This window comes from Callithrix jacchus, chromosome 5 (genome assembly GCF_049354715.1).
Source record: "Callithrix jacchus isolate 240 chromosome 5, calJac240_pri, whole genome shotgun sequence".
In the NCBI taxonomy this organism is placed as follows: Eukaryota; Metazoa; Chordata; class Mammalia; order Primates; family Cebidae; genus Callithrix; species Callithrix jacchus.
The window spans coordinates 104,624,271-104,643,539 of NC_133506.1; the positions used below are offsets into that span (position 1 = coordinate 104,624,271).

Consider the following 19,269-nt stretch of genomic DNA (forward strand, 5'->3'; position numbering starts at 1 on the left):
CACTACCTCCACCCATGCTCCTTCCATGTGGCAATGAGACCCCAACTCTGGAGATGCCAAAGCCCACAGTTACCCCTGTCCCCAACCAGGACAGCTCAGGAGGCAGTGGGCTGTCCCTGGAGGTATGCCCACAGATGACAGACAACTCCAGATTGGAGGGTTCACTCTTCCCAGCAGTTGGGCCAGATGCCTTCTCAGCTCCAACCTGAGTCCCAACCCTGCCCCAAGTTTGCTGTGTGACCTGGGAAAACCTTCCCGGCTCGGTTTCTTCCTGGGTAAGTGAGGGAGGGATGAGATGCTCACAAAGGCTACAAGGGCTCAGGTTCTGGGAACCAGCCACTGCCTCGCCTGGAGGCTGGCCAAGAGAAGGTGCCTCCCATTCATATTTACAATCCAAATTTGACTGGACTGCAGGAGTTGACCAAGAAAGAGAGGGTGGTGAGAGGCCATGATGGAGATGATCAGTGGTGGGGAAGAGAGGGTAGTCTGGGGCAGTGGGGACCCACCAGCTTGTGCCAGCAGACACTCCCCATCAGCTGCCAGTTTAGGCTGTGATAGGGCACTGCCAAGGGCTAGCTGCCCATCTTCTCCCTGCAGGACTCACTCCTGCCCACCCTGCTGGCCAAGGGCTAGGCACTTTGGAGAGCAGGGTGCGTTCTGAGTGTGCAGGGAGGCAGAATCAGAGCTTGGAACCAGTGTGCCCTTAGCCCAGCCTTCACTATGCCTAGCACCAGGAAGAGAAATGGGAAGAGAGATGCCCACAGCTGGATCCTTGCCCAGGGACACAAGCCATTCATGTGTTAGGAGCCCACTAGGAAGTGCCCCCAGGAGGTCGAGGGCCAGGCAAGGATGGTTCCCCAGAGGATGATAGGAGCTGACCAGTGAAGGATGGAGAGGGTTTGCAGAAACAAAGGAATAGAGAAGTCATGGCAAGGAGAGAGAATCACATGAGCAAATGGAGCCAAAAGGGGAAAAGCCCTTGTTCTGTCAATGAGAAGGTCCCTTTGAGTGTATCCCTGTGTCTACCCCAACAACTGCCCCTCCAGGACGCCACCAGAACATTCTTCCCCATCATCCAAGCTACAGGGCTCCTGGCACGAGTGCCCTAGGTTAGTGGTGTCCAGCATGGTTGGGCATTAGGAGGCCCCAGGTGCTACAGCTGAAAGCTATGGAGCTGCCCAGCTTTGGGTTCTAGTCCCAGGCTCTGCCACTCATTTGCTGTGTGACCTTGGACAAGCTTCATAACCATTCTGGGCCCCAGTGTCTTCAACTCTTGGGATAATGTCACAAACCTCCCTGGAGCAAGGGGAGGATGAGAAAAAACCTTTTTTTTTTTTTAAATGGAGTTTCGCTCTTATTGCCCAGGCTGGAGTGCAATGGCGCCATCTTGGCTCACTGCAACCTCCACCTCCAGGTTTCAAGTGATTCTCCTGCCTCAGCCTCCCTAGTAGCTGGGATTACAGGCATGCGCCACCATGCCTGGCTAATTTTGTATTTTTAGTAGAGATGGGGTTTCTCCATGTTGGTCAGGCTGGTCTCAAACTCCCAACCTCAAGTGATCCACCCACCTTGGCCTCCCAAAGTGCTGGGATTACAGGGGTGAGCCACCGGGACCGCCATGATGGGTCCACCAGGACCAAATTGTGTATGAGGGCACTGAGTGCATGGTCAGCACACAGTGGGCACAGAGTAAGTGAATGGCAGCTCTCACCAGCCCAAGTTTCCTGGCTCCAAACCACAGGAGACAGAATGTGTCCATTCCGGCTCAGCCGTAACTTCTAGGTGGCCTTGGAGGAGCCACAGCCTCGATCTGGGCCTTGGTTTCCTTGTCTGTCTCGTGGGGGTTATATTGCTTTCCCTGTCAACACAAGCAGATGGTCAGCAGCAAACCTGCCTCAGGTGCTGGACATTGTGGGGGTAATTATTTCAGTAGCACATGGAATTGGAAGCCTCTAGAACTAGTCCTCAGATCCCAGTGGCCCTATGTCGCCCTGCCAGCCTCTAGCTGGGGCCTCACAGTACAGAGGGCAGGGCTGGGCCTGCGGAACTGTCACTCTGAGGCTGGACTCTGGCTCTGGGGGGCACTCTCAGCTCCCTCAGTTTCTTGGATAATAGGGGTCTGCAAGGACCAGACCCTCACTAATCACCTATTAAAACTTGAAAGGGGCCAGGGAACCTCCAGAATAAACTCATTAACTTTTATGGGATAATAAATGGATCCCATTAAATCCTCATTCTCCCCGTGCTGGGCCAGCTTAACCTCTGGAACCCAGAGGAGTGGGCCCCCTGCCTGCCCTGTCCCTCAGGCTTCCCCTTGTACCCACGTGCTGTCATGCCCTCTCCCGAAGCTGAGAGTTGGTGCTGCCATAAGGGAGGGGTCAGGCCTGAACTTGTCCCAGAACTTTGGCTCCTGTGCCTGCCCACCTCTGAGGGGCCAGAGGCTTGGGGAATGCCTGGCACCTCTACAGGGGCTGCCAGAGTGACAGGAAGTGCTGCATGCCCTTGCAGAGGCTGTGATGGGTGACAGCACATGTTTGTCCACAGCTGAGCCCTCCCGAAACCCAACATGTCTTCACTCCACAGATGAGCAGACAGGCTTGAGTGGGCAGCCCCTCCCCAGGCCACACAGCTAGTGCGGTATCAATTTGGGACTGGAACCCAAGGCTTTCTGGCTGACTGGTACAGAAAGATCTGCAGAAACAGCAGCACTGAAGGGGCAGACCAGCTGGCCCTGAGGTGGCACCACCACCTGGTACAGCAGTTCCCCCAGGCTGGGGCACTACATAATGACTCCAGCTCCACCGCACACCAGCACTGTGAACCTGGGCAAGCTCCTGGGCCTCACTGAGCCTCGGTTTCCCCATCTATAATAAGACAGGTCAGAACACCTACCTAGCTGGAAGCTAGAAGAGGCCCCAGTCCTTAAGGCTTCCCCTAAATACAAGCTGGTCCCCGCCCCCCATCCCCATCCAGATCTGGTGGGGGTAGGGCGCTTGGGCCCTCAGCTCCACCCTCACCCAGCTGGGCCCTGGGAAGAGGGGCAGGGTAAGCAGCCCTCCCAGGGAGTCTCAGGCTGGGGTTAGGGGGAAGGGGCCTCCAATCCCAAGAGGGGCCTTAGGGGGGCGGTGCGGGCAGGGAGGTGGGAGCGGGAGAGAATCCACCGGGGAGGCATCCTGAATGGCTCATTAGTGCCGATGAAAGCCTTTTTTCATTTCGTCTAAATACTTTAAACAGGGCTCCCTCCGATGTCTATTTGCATAGCTTAAGAGCTAATGCAGGGGGAGGGCCCAGGCGGCGGCGGGGCCAAGCCAGGGCTAGGGGCTGCTTGCGTCGGGAAGTTCCTGGCGCGGGGAGGGAAAGGGTGTTTCCCCAACCCAGCCCACTTGGAGGAGGCAGCCCCCGGCCCTGCCGGAGGGGAGGACCGAGCTACAAGGAGTGAGTACATCCTGTGTTCTGGCACCAGGTGGGCCTGGCAAGTGGGAATCATGGGGCACGATCTTGCTGCGGCCCACCTCTGCGTCCCCCACGGACATGCAGGGCCTTGATGGTGGCCGCCCTTTGCACGGTGCAGTGTTATCCTTGTTTTATGGAGGAGGTCTTTGACATCCTCAGGGTCACACATGCTGCCACCCAACGTGGAACATGGGTGGTTCCTCCAGAGAAGAGAGACCCCTACCTGCCAGGGACCAACTCCTTCCTACCCTAGAAGCCTGTCTCAGTGTTCCCCAGACAGGGACTGCCCAACCTCTGAATGTGGCCTTCTCCCTCAGTGTTCGGAACTCTTGCTATTCAGAGCATGCAGATTCCCACAAAACCCTTCCCAAGTGCCTTTTGTTTGTTTGTTATTGAGATGGAGTTTTGCTCTTGTTGCCCAGGCTGGATTGCAATCTTGGCTCACAGCAACCTTCGCCTTCCAGGTTCAAGTGATTCTCCTGCCTCAGCCTCCCAAGTAGCTGGGATTACAGGCGCGCACCACCACGCCCAGCTAATTTTGTATTTTTAGTAGAGACGAGGTTTCTTCATGTTGCTCAGGCTGGTCTCAAACTCCCGAGCTCAGATGATCCACCTGCCTCAGGCTCCCAAAGTGCTGGGATTACAGGCGTAGCCACCACACCCAGCCAAAGTGCCCAGTTTATAGCTGAGGAGGCAAAGGCTCTGAGAGGCAACTTGCCCCACTCACAAGAACTTTAAGTGGCAGAACTGACACTTGAACCCAGGTCTGTGTGGCTCTGTGCCGTGGCCCCGCAGAGCAGTGTTGCTGGGTCTCCGGTTTGGGTTCTAGGCTCAGATATGCTTCAGGCCAGGTGGGTGGGTGGTGGGGGGGCTTCCCCGGGTCCCAGCCAGAAGGCTTCTTGAGGGTCTGCTCAACCAGCGCCCAACTCAACCAAGCCCCTGATGCCAGAAGCTCTGGCCTCAGACTTCTAAATGGCATGAGATCTTGGATGAGACCGTGCCTCTCCCTGGGCTTAGTTTCTTCAACTGGCTGGAGTATTCTCCGCTGTTTAACTCCAGTCTCTCCCTCCCATGAGGCAGGTGGGTGCATAGAAAGACCTAGGGCTTTAAAGCCAGGTCAATGTAGGTTTAAGTCCCAGCCGCATCACTGTGAGACTTGAGGCCAGTCCTTGCCTCACCTCTCTAGGCTTCAGGTCTTTGTTAAGTGGGAATAAAATTCCCATCTCCCAGAGGTGCAGCATCCAGTAAATGATACAAGGTCTGGAGAGGGCCTGACAGAGTAGTGCCTGATGAGACTGGGCATTGGAGCCCCTGACACCTTCTTCTTCTGTCCCCTGTATCATACTCACCCTTTGTCAGTCCCTGTACCCCTGAAATCCATCATCCCAGGCAGAAAGAAGACCCCTATCTCCTAGCCACAATCCTGGGAAACTAGGGGGCAGATCTCAGGGCCTCAGGCCTCCAACAAAGTCAACCAGGGGGTCTGGAGATGCCCTCTCCTCAGAAATGTCTTGTCTCCCAGAGGATATCTTACCCTCTCTGAACTGACAGTGGGTGGCACCTTCTGGGACCAAGTGGCAGTGATTTTGGAATCAATTTGCTCGTTTGATATGCTATCTCGATCCCATTTAACCAAGTGCTCAGTCCCCCCATATAACACAATCAGTGCAATCGACAGTGTCGGGAGGTACCCATTAGCACTGCTCCATTGCTCAGCACCCACCTCAAAGCCAGCAGGAAGAGCTGTGCCCACTCTGGTCACTTCCTGAATTAGAGGATCTCTGTGTTCTCCCTCTCCCAGGGAAGTATCCCACAGCTACCTACTCTGAGAGTCAAGGGCCACATCTGTTGTTGGGTACTCTGGAAAGGGGCCACCTAAACCATCCCTGGCTCCAGGGGGCTCCAGTCCACGTGGTTAGAAAAGCCCCCCTTTTGTGCCATGCTAGAATCAGTCTCAGCTTACCTGGCAAAGCCTGTGTGACATCTGCAGGTTGCGGGCGGGGGGGGGGGGAGCAAAAAGAGGAGCCCTGTTCTGGCATGTCACAGGCATTGCCTGGACCTTCCATGACTGATTCAGATGAAAGACAGGCACTGGTGGACCATCTGCTCTGGGGTGTATGGGCCTGGCTGGACATCCAGATTGGATGGTGTTGTCAGTGCCTGGTACACAATGCCAAGACACAGATGGGCTGCTTTAGTGGACATCTCAGGAGATAGCTGTTGGTCCTGGTTTCTCAGGGCTGAAGGTTGCCCAAGCTCCTCTGACCCAGAAGAATGGAGAGTCCTTCAACCTGTACCCGCCTCCCCCACCCAATTTCCTCCCTCCTCCCATTTGTCTGACACATCAGAGCTGCTATGGTCTCCTGAACAGAACGTAGGCCATCTGCTGCTTCCTCACGCCTGCCAATCCATGGAGTGGGTGTGAGCCTGTGGAATGACAGCCCCACCACCAGACGTGCGGAGGAAGCGACCTTCTCCTTGCAAACTCTGTTATCTCACCCCGGCTGTGTTTCCCTTCAAGTCCTTGTGCAGCCATTTTGAGAGCTGTAAGGATCAGAAATATCCTCCCAGGCTTCTCAGAGCTGGCAAAATTGTGTATGAGCTGAATCTGGAGCCAGCATTCATTGACCTTTTCTTGGCAGTTAAGGATCTGGGGAGCCAAATGGGCCACAAGCAGAATATGCATCATTTCTCCAGCTATGTGGTTGAATAAGTCAACATAATCAATAGCAGAGCAATCTGTACCTCAGACCAGAGATAGCAAGTAAGTTTCATCCCCCAGAGCCAATCTAATTGATTGGTAGTGGCTGCCTGGATAACGTTGTTGAGAAGGAAGTTGCTAAGGCCCATGTGGCCTTAGCAAGAAATAACCAAAATTGATTAGCAATGCCTGCCATGGATTAGGGGGTGGATGGGTAGCATGCTAGATTTCCATTCTACACCTGTTTTTGACCTTGCCCTAGATGGAACCTACTGGTGTCACCAGAAAGATTAAGGGAACTCAGGGAGACATATCAAATAAAGAAGGGATGTAGTATTATCTCAGTCAATCCTAAAAAGGAAACCCAGTTTTACAGATGAGAAAAATATGGTTCAGAGAGTTTGAGTTATTTGCCTGAGGATGCACAGCCCTAAAGTAGTCCATCTGGGATTTGAACATCTGCCTAGCTCCAAAACTTGGCTCTTCCCACTCTACTCATGTTACTGCTCTAGAAGGACCATAAAAACCGAAAAAAGTACAAAAGAAATTATTTCCTAAGAACTGAGAGAAATAGGACCTAATGAGCCCCTAACAAAGAAGTCATACACCCATGGCTGGGTGCGACGACTCATTCCTGTAATCCCTAGGAGGCTGAGGTGGGAGGATTGCTTCAGCCCAGGAGTTTGAGACCAGCCCAGGCAATGTAGTGAGATGCCATCTCGACAAAAATTTTAAAAATGAGCCGGGCATGGTGGCATGCACCTGTAGTCCCAGCTACTCAGAGTAGGGGTATGGGGAGTGTGGCGGAGGTGGGAGAATCACTTGAACCTGGGAGGTTGAGGCTGCAGTGAGCTGTGATCGCGCCAATGCATTGCAGCCCAGGCCACAGAGCGAGACCCTGTCTCAAAAGAAATAAACAAAAAAAGAAGTCATGCAACCATGAGGAAATCTAAAATAAAATCCCACATATGTGACGCATTTCCTGAGGCTAATGACTAGCAGGTTCACTGAGAACAGGAAATGAACTTGAATGCCCTATCATCTCAGGCAGGAAAGACACCGTGGTGGGAGACACACTCACTCTCGCTTAAGGGTCTCATCTCAGTTCAACCGGTCGCGTGACTTTGAGCAAGTCACTTCCTTTCTCTGGTCTATTTCCTTATTAGTAAAATAAGGCTTTTGCTCTTCATTAGGGATGGCAAATATTTGTCAGGTCAGTCTGAGGTGTTAGGTATGACCACCTGGAGTGCAGTGTTGAGAAGGATTCTGAGGCTGAACCTGAGAACAGTAGGACATGGTGCATGGATGGACTAGAAATGTCTGCCTCTGGTGCTGGAGGAGAAAAAGTATCTCATGTGCCATCCTTGAAGTATATGATAGCGTCTCACTTCTAGCTCTCAAATTCTGTAGTTCCGTGAGTCTTAGCAGTGAGCTTACTCCCCAGGGCTCTCTATCAAAAGAGAGCTGGCTCCCCCACTACTCAGGCTGCGTGTGATGCTGCTTTCTGGAGTAGGGGGAGAACCTCTGACCATCCCTTGTTATTTCAGGACTCTCTTCAGAGGCCCCGACCATGGGGAAAGGACAAGCCTCAGGCATCGAGGAGGCAGATGGCGAGCTGACCGCAGCCCCCACACCTGAGCAGCCAGAACGAGGCATCCACTTTGTCACAACAGCCCCCACCTTGAAGCTGCTCAACCACCACCCACTGCTTGAGGAATTCCTACAAGAGGGGCTGGAGAAGGGAGATGAGGAGCTGAGGCCAGCACTACCCTTCCAGCCTGACCCACCGACACCCTTCACCCCAAGTCCCCTTCCCCGCCTGGCCAACCAGGACAGCCGCCCTGTCTTTACCAGCCCCACCCCAGCCATGGCTGCAGTACCCACTCAGCCCCAGTCCAGGGAGGGACCCTGGAGTCCAGAGTCAGAGCCCCCTGTCCTTCGAATCACAGCTCCCCTACCTCCAGGGCCCAGCATGGCAGTGCCCACCATAGGCCCACGGGAGAAGCCCAGCACTATACCCCCTGGCAAAGCCTGGACACCAACCCAAGAGGGTCCTGGAGATATGGGCAGGCCATGGGTTCCAGAGATTGTGTCCCAGACCACAGGGATTGGGATCCAGGGGACCATCGCCTCCTCCACAGCTTCAGGAGATGATGAGGAGACCACCACTACCACCACCATCATCACCACCACCATCACTACAGTCCAGCCACCAGGTCAGCTACCTGCTGGCTTGCAGATGTGGAAATAGGGATAAGGGGGGATGCGGGGCCCACACTGTCTCTAACACTGTGCCAGCCTGCCCTGCCCTTTGGCACTATGGGCCAGCCTGCAGGAAGTATATGGATTGGACCCAGATAGACCCGAGTTCAAATCCTGACTCTTTGGCCAGGTGTGGTGGCTCATGCCTGTAATCCCAGAACTTTGGGAGGCTGAGGCCGGTGGATCACCTGAGGTCAGGAGTTCAAGATCATCCTGGCCAACATGGCGAAACTCTGTCTCTACTAAAAATACAAAAATTAGCCAGGTGTGGTGGTAGGCGCCTGTAATCCCAGCTACTCAGGAGGCTGAGGCAGGAGACTCACTTGAGCCCAGGAGGCGGAGGTTGCAGTGAGCCCAGTCTGGGCAACAGAGTGAGACTCTTGTCTCAAAAAAAAAAAAAAAATCTTGATTCCTCCAACTATAACATGACCCTAGGAATTTCACGTAACATCTCATTTCTGAGCCTCATTTGTAAAATGGCAATAATAAAACAAACCTCATTGAGCCACTGTGAGAACTGAGATAAGATTGCTCATGGTAGGTGCCCAATAAAATGTGGTCCCCTTCTTTTAACAGGGGACTAGACATCCCAAGAGTGGTCTTCACCACACACACACACACACACACACACACACACACACACACACACACACAGAGTTCAGCCTTGACTGGACCACTTCACCAGAGCTGGCATGAGCTGGCACTAGCTTTGTGTCTCCTCCTGCCTCCCAGGCCCTTGTAGCTGGAATTTCTCAGGCCCAGAGGGCTCTCTGGACTCCCCTACAGCCCTCAGCTCACCCCCTGATGTCGGCCTGGACTGCTTCTTCTACATTTCTGTCTACCCTGGCTATGGCGTGGAAATCAAGGTGAGTGACCTGGATCTGGCAAGGGCAAAGCTGGGACTGGTGTATTCTCTTTCTTCAGAGAGGTGCAGGCTATGAGAGGATGTGGGAATGCTTAGGGGCATCAGTTGGAGGGGATTGCTTAAGGCCAGGGCTGGAAGATAGGCCTAAAACATGGTTGGATTCTGTCCTGTGTGCTTGGCAATACCCTAGGCCAAGAGGGGCTGTGGGTGGTCAGGGGATTGGGTGAATATAAACCCTGCATCTGAATCTATGGGCTGAGCAGAGAACACAGGGCTGCCTGCTTGGGCCTGAGAGAGTCATGGAGCCTTATTCATTCATTCATTCATTCAGCAAATCCTCTCTGAGCAGCAGCTCTTCCGGGTGAGGTCCTGTGCTGGCTCCTGGGATGTGGAGGTGGGGGAAGAGAGACTCGACAATACCATCAGAGAGGTGATCAGCTGATAGGGAAGTCAGATCTACAGCCCAGCCTCCTGTCCCCAGCCTCCCTGGGCTATCTTATCCCTCCCTTAGGATTAAGACTTTCTCTTAATCCCAAGGCCTGAGGCTGCAGGTCCTCACAGATATCCCACAGGCTCATCAACCTCCACAAACGCAAATCTTCCTTTTTGTTCCCCAAATCACTCCTGTCCAGGTCAGAAACTTGGAGCAGAGCCACCACAGTGCAATGAGGATGGGGCCCTGGAGCTGTGCAATATGGGGTCACCTTGGCCCTTCCCTGTCCCTCTTCCCCCAGTCCCATCAATTCATCCCCAAATTCTGTCACCATGACACTCCCCTGTAAATACGTCTGCTCTTCTCTCTCCATCCCCACAACCACATGTGGTCCAGCCCCCGCATCCCTCCCTTGATGATGTAGTATCTGCCTCACTGGTCACCCCACCCACACTTGCTCCCTACTACCTGTCTCCACCTCCACTGCTGTCATTTTTCTTAAATCGATCCTGCTCCCACACCTCTCAAGGGGCCCCTGAATCAAGGTCGCTCTCTCTGGGTCTACCCCTAGCCACTTCTTTCCTTATTCTTTACCCGAACTTGGCACTGAACAACTTGCAGCTAACTCAATGGGCTAAACCTTCTTTCCCAAGTCCCAACTGCACATGCTGGTCCCTCTGCCTGGAAGAGTCATCCCCTGATGCCCCCCCTTAGGACTTCACCCTGGCATCACCCTCTCTGGGAATTCCCTCAGATCCCCAAAGCCTAGGGCATCCCCTATCTTAGCTCCGAGCAGTCTGCCTTCCTCTATCTGTTTACACAGCCGTCCACCTCCCCAGCTAGACTATGAGCTCCTGAGGGTTGCCTTGTAGTGCAGAGCCCAGTGGGTACTCCATGGACTGACTGAATGCCCAAAGGATTGGAGGAAGGAAGGGATGTGGTGACCTTTGACTTGGATCTTGGAGACTGACCAGGGGTGGGCCAGAGAGGCATTCAACCCGGTTGAGGGAATCGGGCAGGGCACTGAGAAGCTTGTCCCGCTCCCTGTTCCCTGCCTTCGGTTCTGCTTCCCACCCATTCCAATTCCTGCCTGTCCCTGGATTTGGGCCTGGGGCTGTCTAAACCTGTCCTGGGGCAGTGCCACTAGCCCTCCCATCTGGGGATGTCAGGTCCAGGTCTCTGAATCAGACCCTGTCTGGGGGGACCCTCTCCTACCCCTGTTGGGCCCCTCCACTTCTTCCTACAATAGTTTCCTCCTACTCTGCCAAGCCCTGTGCCCCTTACTCTGGGCTGACTGGAAGGGTAATTAGGAACAGTCACTCCCCCTCTCAAGCCATTAGCACTCAGCACCGCTTAATTAAGGTAATTAATGTAAAATCATCACCTAATGAGAGGTGGCACCGGCTGTGGCTCACTGGGTGGAAGGCACCAGCTGCAGGTGTGGGAAAGGGGGTGGGAGGGGGCAGGTGCCAGGCTGGGTGCCCCCCTGCAGGCCTGGGAGGCTCTATCTTTCCCCCAAGCCTATCACCCCTACTGAAGCCCACTGGACCAGGCTGAGCCCAGCCCAGGGGCTGGCTCTGCTTGCCCCCAACTCTGACCCAGGCACAAGCTCCACGCTGGATGCCCAGCCCCTCACACAAGCCCCGTGTCTGTTGCCTGGTGCTGCCACGGTTTTTTTTTTTTTTTAGTCAGAATGCAAAAGCCGTTACCAGGCAACCTTGAGACGAAGACCTGCCACAGCCCTGGGTTGCTGTCAGGAAATGTGGCAGATGCAGGCCCCACCCTCCACCTCGGCGCCATGGGGGCTGGGTCCTTGGGGACACAGTCACCCCAGCCGGGGGCGGCCTGAGATAGTCTGAAGCCTTGGAGGGGAGGGGGGCACAGGGTGGCCAGAGCTGGGTCAGCAGCCAATTTGGGGAAGAAGCAAGAGACAGAATCAGCCAGAACTAAGCAGGATTGAAGGTGCTTCTTCCAGGGCCAGTTCTGGCAAGCCCCCCACCCACCCACCCAGGCCACTTGGGACCTGAAGAATTTCTGACACTACATACCAATGCCCACTGGAGAGTCGGAAAAACTGAGGCCCAAGCAAGAATAGGAATTTGCCTAAAGTCAGTCAGTTAATCACAAACCAGTGAATTTTGTTCAGAGGATTTGTTCCATAAGCATATGTTGAGAATTTGCTATGTGCCACACTCTGTGCTGGGCTCTGGGGACACAGACCTTCATGGTTAGTAGGGAAGACAGAAATAATAAATAATGACCACAGAACACCAGTGCTGGCAGGGATGGGGATGGGAAGCACAGGACGGGCACACCCCACCAGCCTGGGGGTCAGGGAAGGCTTCCTGGAGGTGATGACACCTGGCCTTAGGCCTGTAGGATGAGAAGCCAGAAGCCACGCCTGGCCTGGGCAGTAGCAGATGCGGCATGCCTGGCCCTTGAAGGCTGACCTGGCTGTTTTGGAAAGGTGGCTCTGTTGTGTAGGGGCAGAGAGTAAGGCCAAGGGCTGCCAGAGGTTCGGCCCAAGAGCAGTGCCCTTCTGCCCAGGCTGACAGTTGGGTCAAACCATGCTGGACACTGGGGGCAAGATGGGTGGGCAGCTGGAAGGCCTACAGTGCTGCCCATGGCTCCTCAGGCTTGGGGAGAAGGGACTGCCTGTGGCTTCCCTCCATCATGGAGAATTCCCCACCTGCCCCTGCATGAATTCACTGGGATCACTCAGAGCAGATAGGTGGGACAAAATCTGGGCAAGGAGAGTGGCAGGAGCCATGGAGGCGAGGACTGTCTTAGGGACCCACAAATCACCCCTGAGCAAGGGAGCCAGACACCATGCTGGGCCCCTAGCATGAGACCACAGCCCGTGCCTAAATTCTGGGCCTTGAGCCAGACCCTTTCAATTCCCCTTTTTTTGGAGGACCAGCCTCAGTGGTACCAGAATCCCTAAAAGCCCTACTCTCCATGGCTTGGACCACAGCCTCTCATAACCTGCTTCATCCCCTGCCTCCCGCCCCCTTTGATGGTGCTGCAGTTATTGATGCCCTCTGAGGCCAAAGGTCTGAGCCACCCACAGGGAGGAGGCCAGGTCAGGCCCTCTATGATCCAAGGGGGCTTGCCTACTTCAGCTGGGGATCAGGATTGAGCTCGGCTCTTTCCTTCTTTCTTTCTTTTTGAGACAAACTCTGGCTCTGTCGCCCAGGTTGGAGTGCAGTGGCACAGTCTTGGCTCACTGCAAACTCCACCTCTTGGGTTCAAATGATTCTCCGGCCTCAGCTTCCTGAGTAGCTCCACCACCACGCCCAGTTAGTTTTTGTATTTATAATAAAGATGGGGTTTCACTATGTTGGCCAGGCTGGTTTTGAACTCCTGACCTCGTGATCCTCCCACCTTAGCCTCCCAATGCTGGGATTACAGGTGTGAGCCACCACGCCTGGCCATGTTAGGCTATTTCTTGAGAGGTCCAGAGAAGCCCCTTCAGGATGGGTGAGCATGAGCCCCATGGCCCATGTAGGTCCTATCCCCTCCCCAGGCAGCCAGTCTCCCCTTGAGGGCTCCAGGCCTTTCCAGGCCTGGCGCCTGCCTCTCTCTGCACTTGGCATTCTAAGAGCCTTCCCACTGCCAGCCTCCATCTTAGCTTGGATACTCTCTGTACCATCTGGAGCCTGGACACAGCTGCCCACGGTCCCTGCCCTCATGCCCCAGGTGGTCTGTTGGCACATAGCTTACCCATGCCAGGCCAGCTGCCAGTTTGATGGCCAGAACACCCTCCCCTTCTAAGCCAGGTCAGGACCAGGACTGATGTGGGCATGGGGTAGGGGGTCAGTGGGGTGGAATTTCTGGGCAACTTTATATTTGCTGGCTGTAGGCAGGCTCATCCAAGAGGCATGACGAGGTGCACGCAGGTCTGGCCCCATGGATTTTGGTCACTCTCCTCATCCCTAAAGCAGACCTTACCCCATACAGTTTTCTGGATGAGTGCCAGTTCAGAAGGGCACAGAGGCTGTCTTATAGGACTGGGGTTTCAGTGTGGGCTCTGCAGCCTACCTCTCCGTGACTGGGCTAAACCCCTGGCCTTCTCTGGGCCTCAGTTTCCCTCTCTATGAAAGGAGATTGAAGCTGATGATGCACCAGGCTCCGGCTAGCCAGTGCCTTTGAATGTGGGGTCAGCAAGCTCCCTCATAGGCCTGACTGAGCAGGGGCAACTCAGGATCTTGGCCAGGGAGAGGGTGGCTCCAAGGTACAGCGCCTCCCAAGCAAGCCCTGGCAGACCTGAGGGTAAAGTAAGTTCATAGCCAGCTATCATTCCAGCTGCAGGGTGCGGCCCACATCTCCCCATTAAATGGAAAGATGACTGCTAGCACTGTGCTCCTCCATGCTGAACCCCTTACTGGCAGGATCTAACCAAATCCTCACAAACCCATACAGTAGGTAAACTCTCCGCATTTCACAGGCAAAACTGGGGCTCGGAGAGGTCATATGACTTGCCCAAGGCCCCTCAAGTGGTCAGTGATGGAGCTGGGATTTAATCTAAGACTCAAGAGCCCCTGTTCTTCCCTTGGCCCAGGAGATAGGCCTGGCTGTGGCACAAGGCAAATCCAAAAGGGGAGATTCAGGCGGAGATGGGACCTGTCAGGCTCTGCCCCAGATCCCCTTTCCCAGTCAGCCCTGCCTGATCCTGGAGGACACCCACCTGGAATTCTCCCAGTTCTGGGGAGGGCCTGGGGTTGCCACGCACACAAGACAGGGCACTGGACCAAGAACCAGGAGTCCTGGCCTCGAGTCCTGGCTTTGTTTTGGTCTCACTGTGTGACCAAAGAGGGTCTCTCAACTTCTCTGATTAAAGGTTCCCTTATCTACAAAGCGCAGGGAAACAGCCTGCCCTGCCTCCCTTTTTGAAGTTTTTTTGAGAGCTGAAGAGATGATGTGAAAACTGTAAAGGTTCTTATGGGAAAAATTGTGAGTATCCTATGGTTGCTGTGAGGGAGCACAGGTGTGTGAGGGCAGGCACATGCCAGGACACATGTTTGAGGGGACTGTGTGCATGTAAGTGGGCCTGTGTCCAAGTACACACAGGCGATAGTGACCAAGGGAGCCTAGGAGACCTGTGGCCAGCATCTGGGGGTAGGGATCGCACATAGGAGTCATCTTTGAGCTCATCTGCCTATGCTGGTTGTGCCGGTGCAAATGTGTACAAAAACTATAGTGCCATCTTGCCTATGGGTTACGCCATTAGGGTACGTGCTGGAGGCCTGACTGACAGCTTCTATGGGGACAGACAGGCCAGATGAGGCCGTTGATCTAGGGGCTGGCAGAAAACAACCTGAATCCTTCCCATCTCCCATCCTGGAAAGGGCCAGCCTCTCAAAGTGGCTATATTTCTTCCTTGAGCTGACCCCATGGTCTGCTGGAAGCAAGGCAGTGTTAGACAGCCCAGGGTCCTGCAGGAATTGTCCTCAGCTCCCTCTGTTTCTGTCTTCCCCCTACCTGGCCCCCAGGCCCCCTCCTGTCACTGGCTGTGGGTGTGGAAGACAGCTCTCATGAAAGGAGCTACATGTCAATCTGTCTCCCAGGCCCTGCAGATGCCTGCAAATTGCATGAAGACTTCATCACACCTCCTTGTCCGACACCCAGCCCTGGCCCTCAAACAAGTGACAAATTACATTCCAGCCACTGCAGCAGACCCACAAGAGGGTGCTTGAAACCCAGGGGACCAGAGCTGCTCAGACAGCCCTTGGCTGAGAACAGGGAGCCTTCTGAATAGGCGCCACTTCATTCCACATTCTCATCCCAACCCTCACCACCAGGCTGGGCTAGAAGCCAGGCCAACTTGAAGGGGCCATGCCTCCCCCGGACCATAGGGGCCAGAGGTCTCAGCTCCAAGTTTTCCCAGCTTTACAGACTGCTAGGAGCAAAGGGTGGCTAGTGGGAACTTAAATCCCAACATCTTAAAAAAGCCAGGCCAAGCCAAAACCCACCTCCCTGCTAAACCTGGAGGGCCTGGGGCCTGGGAATAAAGACATCTAAACGTCTGTTTCTACAGAAGATGCCCCCATGAAGTTGGGAGGATAGGAGCTGCCTTTATCTCAGAAAGGCAAGACTGCTTAACACCTGTGTGACCTCTTGCAAGTCCCTTAGCTTCTCTGAGCCTCTCTTTACTGGTGGGTATTTTACCACCTATCTTACAGAGTTGTGATGAGGATGAAAAGCACCTAGCACAAGGCTTGACACACTGTAGATGCTCTATGATGGCAATTGTTACTGTGTGGCTACAGCTGCTCTCTGGTCCCCACAAAGCAGCAAGATTGGGAGCAAGAAGCTAGAAGTCAAGCCAGAGGTATATAGGGAACTAAGAAGAAAATACTAAATTAATTTTTATTAAAACTTCTCTGCCTTTGCTTTCGTGGTAATTGCCCTGTAGTGAGTGTCCCCCCCTTCCTCCTTCTCCCAGTGCTCCTCTCTTCAAGGCGCTCTGAGACCCACCTGCTGCAGGCGCTTTCCCTGAGCCTCCCCAGCCCTTCGCTCTCTCCACGAGGATTCCTGCTGCCTGCATTCGGTGCCACTTAAGGCAGAATTATATGCTGCCTGGCATCTCTCGATAATTACAGATTCCACGTGTGTGAGTCTTGTTTTCCCAACTCTAGAATCACAGAATCTCCAAGTTTGAAGGGACCTCATCCAGCCTCCGCCTGCTGCAGGAATTCCCTGAGGAATGTCCCCAGCAGATGGTCAGGCAGCCTCCGCCCAAACGTGCCTGGGTGGGGAGCTTCTTACAGAGAGGAGACGCCTCGGCCTGCAATACCCTGCCTCGAGCCTTCTCTTCAGCCCGAAGACCCACCAGGTCTTTCCTCTCAGTCAGGGGTGGGGACCTCTCCCTGCCCAGATCCCCCTTCTGGAGTCCCCAGGCCACATCTCTTCTCAGCACCCAGTCTGAGGGGCCCTGAGCCTAGCAGCAGCCATATCCTTGGACCCAGCTGGGCTCAGCATCCTCTGTGCCTCTCAGCTTGCAGGTATCTGATGGGGAATGTCCCTCCAGCAGCCCACACATTTACTCTCTCCACACATCTTTGTTGAAACTGGCCAGTGAAGAAGGCATTATGACCCAACATGTCACCCAGAGCTTTAACAGCAAGATGGGCAGGGGCTAGTGGGGAGAGTCTGAAACAGGAGGACTGCCTGGCCTGGGAGGCAGAGGATGCAGCCCTGAGATCTGAAAAGATGACCAGCTTCACCAGGAGAGGAAGAAAGGAAGGCATTCACCCTGCAGAGTCCCATATGCGAATGCCCAGGGGGTGGAAGTGAGGGCGGCCTGTGGCTGCAGTGCAGGTAAATGAGGGCAGCAGAGCCACTGGCACCAAATGGACCACTGGGCAGTTTGGACCTTGTCTCTCAGCAATCCAAAGTCAGCAGGAGATGAGTTGGGGATGGGAAGTGTGAGACAAACAGAAAACCATTCTCAGGTGAAAAATCCTGGGCAGGAGGTAGTTAGAGCCAGGACAGTAGCAAGAGGATGGAGAGGAGGACCCCATTGGAGTATTTGGGAAATAAGACTGGGAAGGATTTGGTGACTCACTGGATGCGACTTACCCAGCCCAGGTGGTTAACCTTTGAAGACCCTTCTTCAGAGCAACATGGTAGGAACCTTGAGCCCATGTAGATCATTGCTTTTGAGTTGCACTAAGAATCCTGTTAAAGTGAGGAGTATGCTTTAGTGGGTCCGAGGTGGGTCTGAGACTCTGAGTCTCTTATAAGTTCCCAGGTGAGGCTGATACTGCTGGTCCAAATGAAACCACATTTGGAGTAGCAGAGATCTCCACTAGCTCATTTTATAAAATGAGGAGGCCAGGCATAGTGGCTCTCGCCTGTCATCCCAACACTTTGGGAGGCCGAGGCCGGTGGATCACGAGGTCAGAAGTTCAAGACCAGCCTGGCCAAGATAGTGAAACCTTGTCTCTACTAAAAATACAAAAATTAGCCAGGGATGGTGGCAGGCACCTGTAGTTCCAGCTACTCAGGAGGCTGAGGCAAGGAGAATTGCTTGAACCTAGGCAGCAGAGGTTGCAGTGAGCCAAGATCACGCCATGGCACTCCAGCCTGGGTGACAGAGTGAGACTCTGTCTCAAAAAAAAAAATTAAAATGAGGAAACTGACGCTCAAATAGCAGCATATTTGTCCAAGACCACATGGTTAGGATGAGGTCCCAGAGCTCTGGGCTCCAGATCAATCCAGTGTTCCTTCTGTCAAGCCATGCTGCTAATTTCCCTCTGGGCAGAGTCCATCCTTATCTGAATGGAGGCATGGAGCCCAGAAAGATGCTCAAGGGACTGAGGGTCTGAAGACCAGCGGTGGCAGAGGAGTCTGTGACAGCCAGGGGAAAGGATCAGTGAAAGCAGCTCAGAAAAAAGAGAAAGAGAATCGTGGCTGACATGCAGAGAAGAGTGGTGTAAGGCCCAGTTGACAGCAGGGTCCAAGTTGGGCAGGGCCTTGTGGGCTACGCAAGGAGTTTGAACTACATCAAGGGCTTCACAGACTCAATGGGGAGCCCCTGGAGGACTTAAACAAGGAAGCACCATGATTGGCAACAGATCTAAGACTATTAGCTGGCTATAGTTCAGAAAATATTGCTGTAGAGGGAGGAGTGGGTTAAGCCCCACAGGCAGGAACGCTGGCCAGGAGGCTGCTGCAGTGATCTAGGTGACAGTAACAGCAATGAGCGGGGGAAGCAGCAGTGGGGATGAAGAGTCATGAACAGATTTGAGGTCCAGTTGATGGGACTGAATGACTGATTGGGTACGAGGGAGGAGGCAAGATGCCAGTTTCTGACTTGGACACCCAGGGAGATACCGAGATCATTCCCAGGGGAACTGCTGGCTGGGGGAAGACAGTGAGGCAGGCTGGGTGTGAGACCTCCAAGAGGGATGTCCAGGGGAAGCTGGGCACACAGATCTGATACTTAAGACCTCATACTGCTGACCAGGCCCTCGGGCACCACCTGGTTCAATACACCTACCCCATCCCTACTTTACAGATGAGAAAACAGAGCCCAGGGAGGGGAAAGGACAGGAAGCAGCTGGTGTATCTGAAAAGCTTTGGAGACAGAAAGATGTGTTTACAAATCCCAGCTCTGGGCCAGGCGCTGTGGCTCACATCTGTAATCCCAGCAGTTTGGGAGGCTGAGGCAGGCAAATCACAAGGTCAGGAGTTCGAGACCAGCCTGACCAATATAGTGAAAGCCCATCTCTACTAAAACTATAAAAAATTAGCCAGGCGTGGTGGCATGCACCTGTAATCCCAGCTACTCAGGAAGCTGAGGCAGGAGAATCGCTTGAACCAGGGAGGTGGAGGTTGCATTGAGCCAAGATCACACCATTGCACTCCAGCCCTGGCAACAATGTGAGACTCCATTTCAAAAAAAAAAAAATCCCAGATCTGCTAAGTGTTGAAAAACATGCACTTTGAATGAAGAGACCTTCCAAACAGGTTTTGTGTGAGCAACATGGTTGTTTATTCACCTGGGTGCTGGTGGGCTAAGGCCAAAAAGGGCATTAGCAAAGGGCAATG

The 19,269-nt window shown here is 54.0% G+C and overlaps 2 protein-coding genes across 8 annotated transcripts in view; one reads left to right on the forward strand and one right to left on the reverse strand.

Annotated features, from left to right (window-relative positions):
• PIPOX (pipecolic acid and sarcosine oxidase) overlaps positions 1-19,269 on the reverse strand; it is a 108,668-nt gene that overhangs the window by 70,229 nt on the left and 19,170 nt on the right. The window lies entirely within an intron of this gene.
• The window catches only part of SEZ6 (seizure related 6 homolog), a 52,018-nt gene that overhangs the window by 17,691 nt on the left and 15,058 nt on the right, over positions 1-19,269 (forward strand). For all 7 annotated transcript variants that reach the window (XM_035300921.3, XM_078373951.1, XM_078373953.1 and 4 more), the window contains exons 2-3: positions 7,702-8,370; positions 9,149-9,282. In XM_035300921.3, coding sequence (XP_035156812.1) covers positions 7,725-8,370; positions 9,149-9,282 — 780 coding nt within the window. In that variant the 5' untranslated portion in view covers positions 7,702-7,724. The remainder of the gene's footprint in view (positions 1-7,701; positions 8,371-9,148; positions 9,283-19,269) is intronic.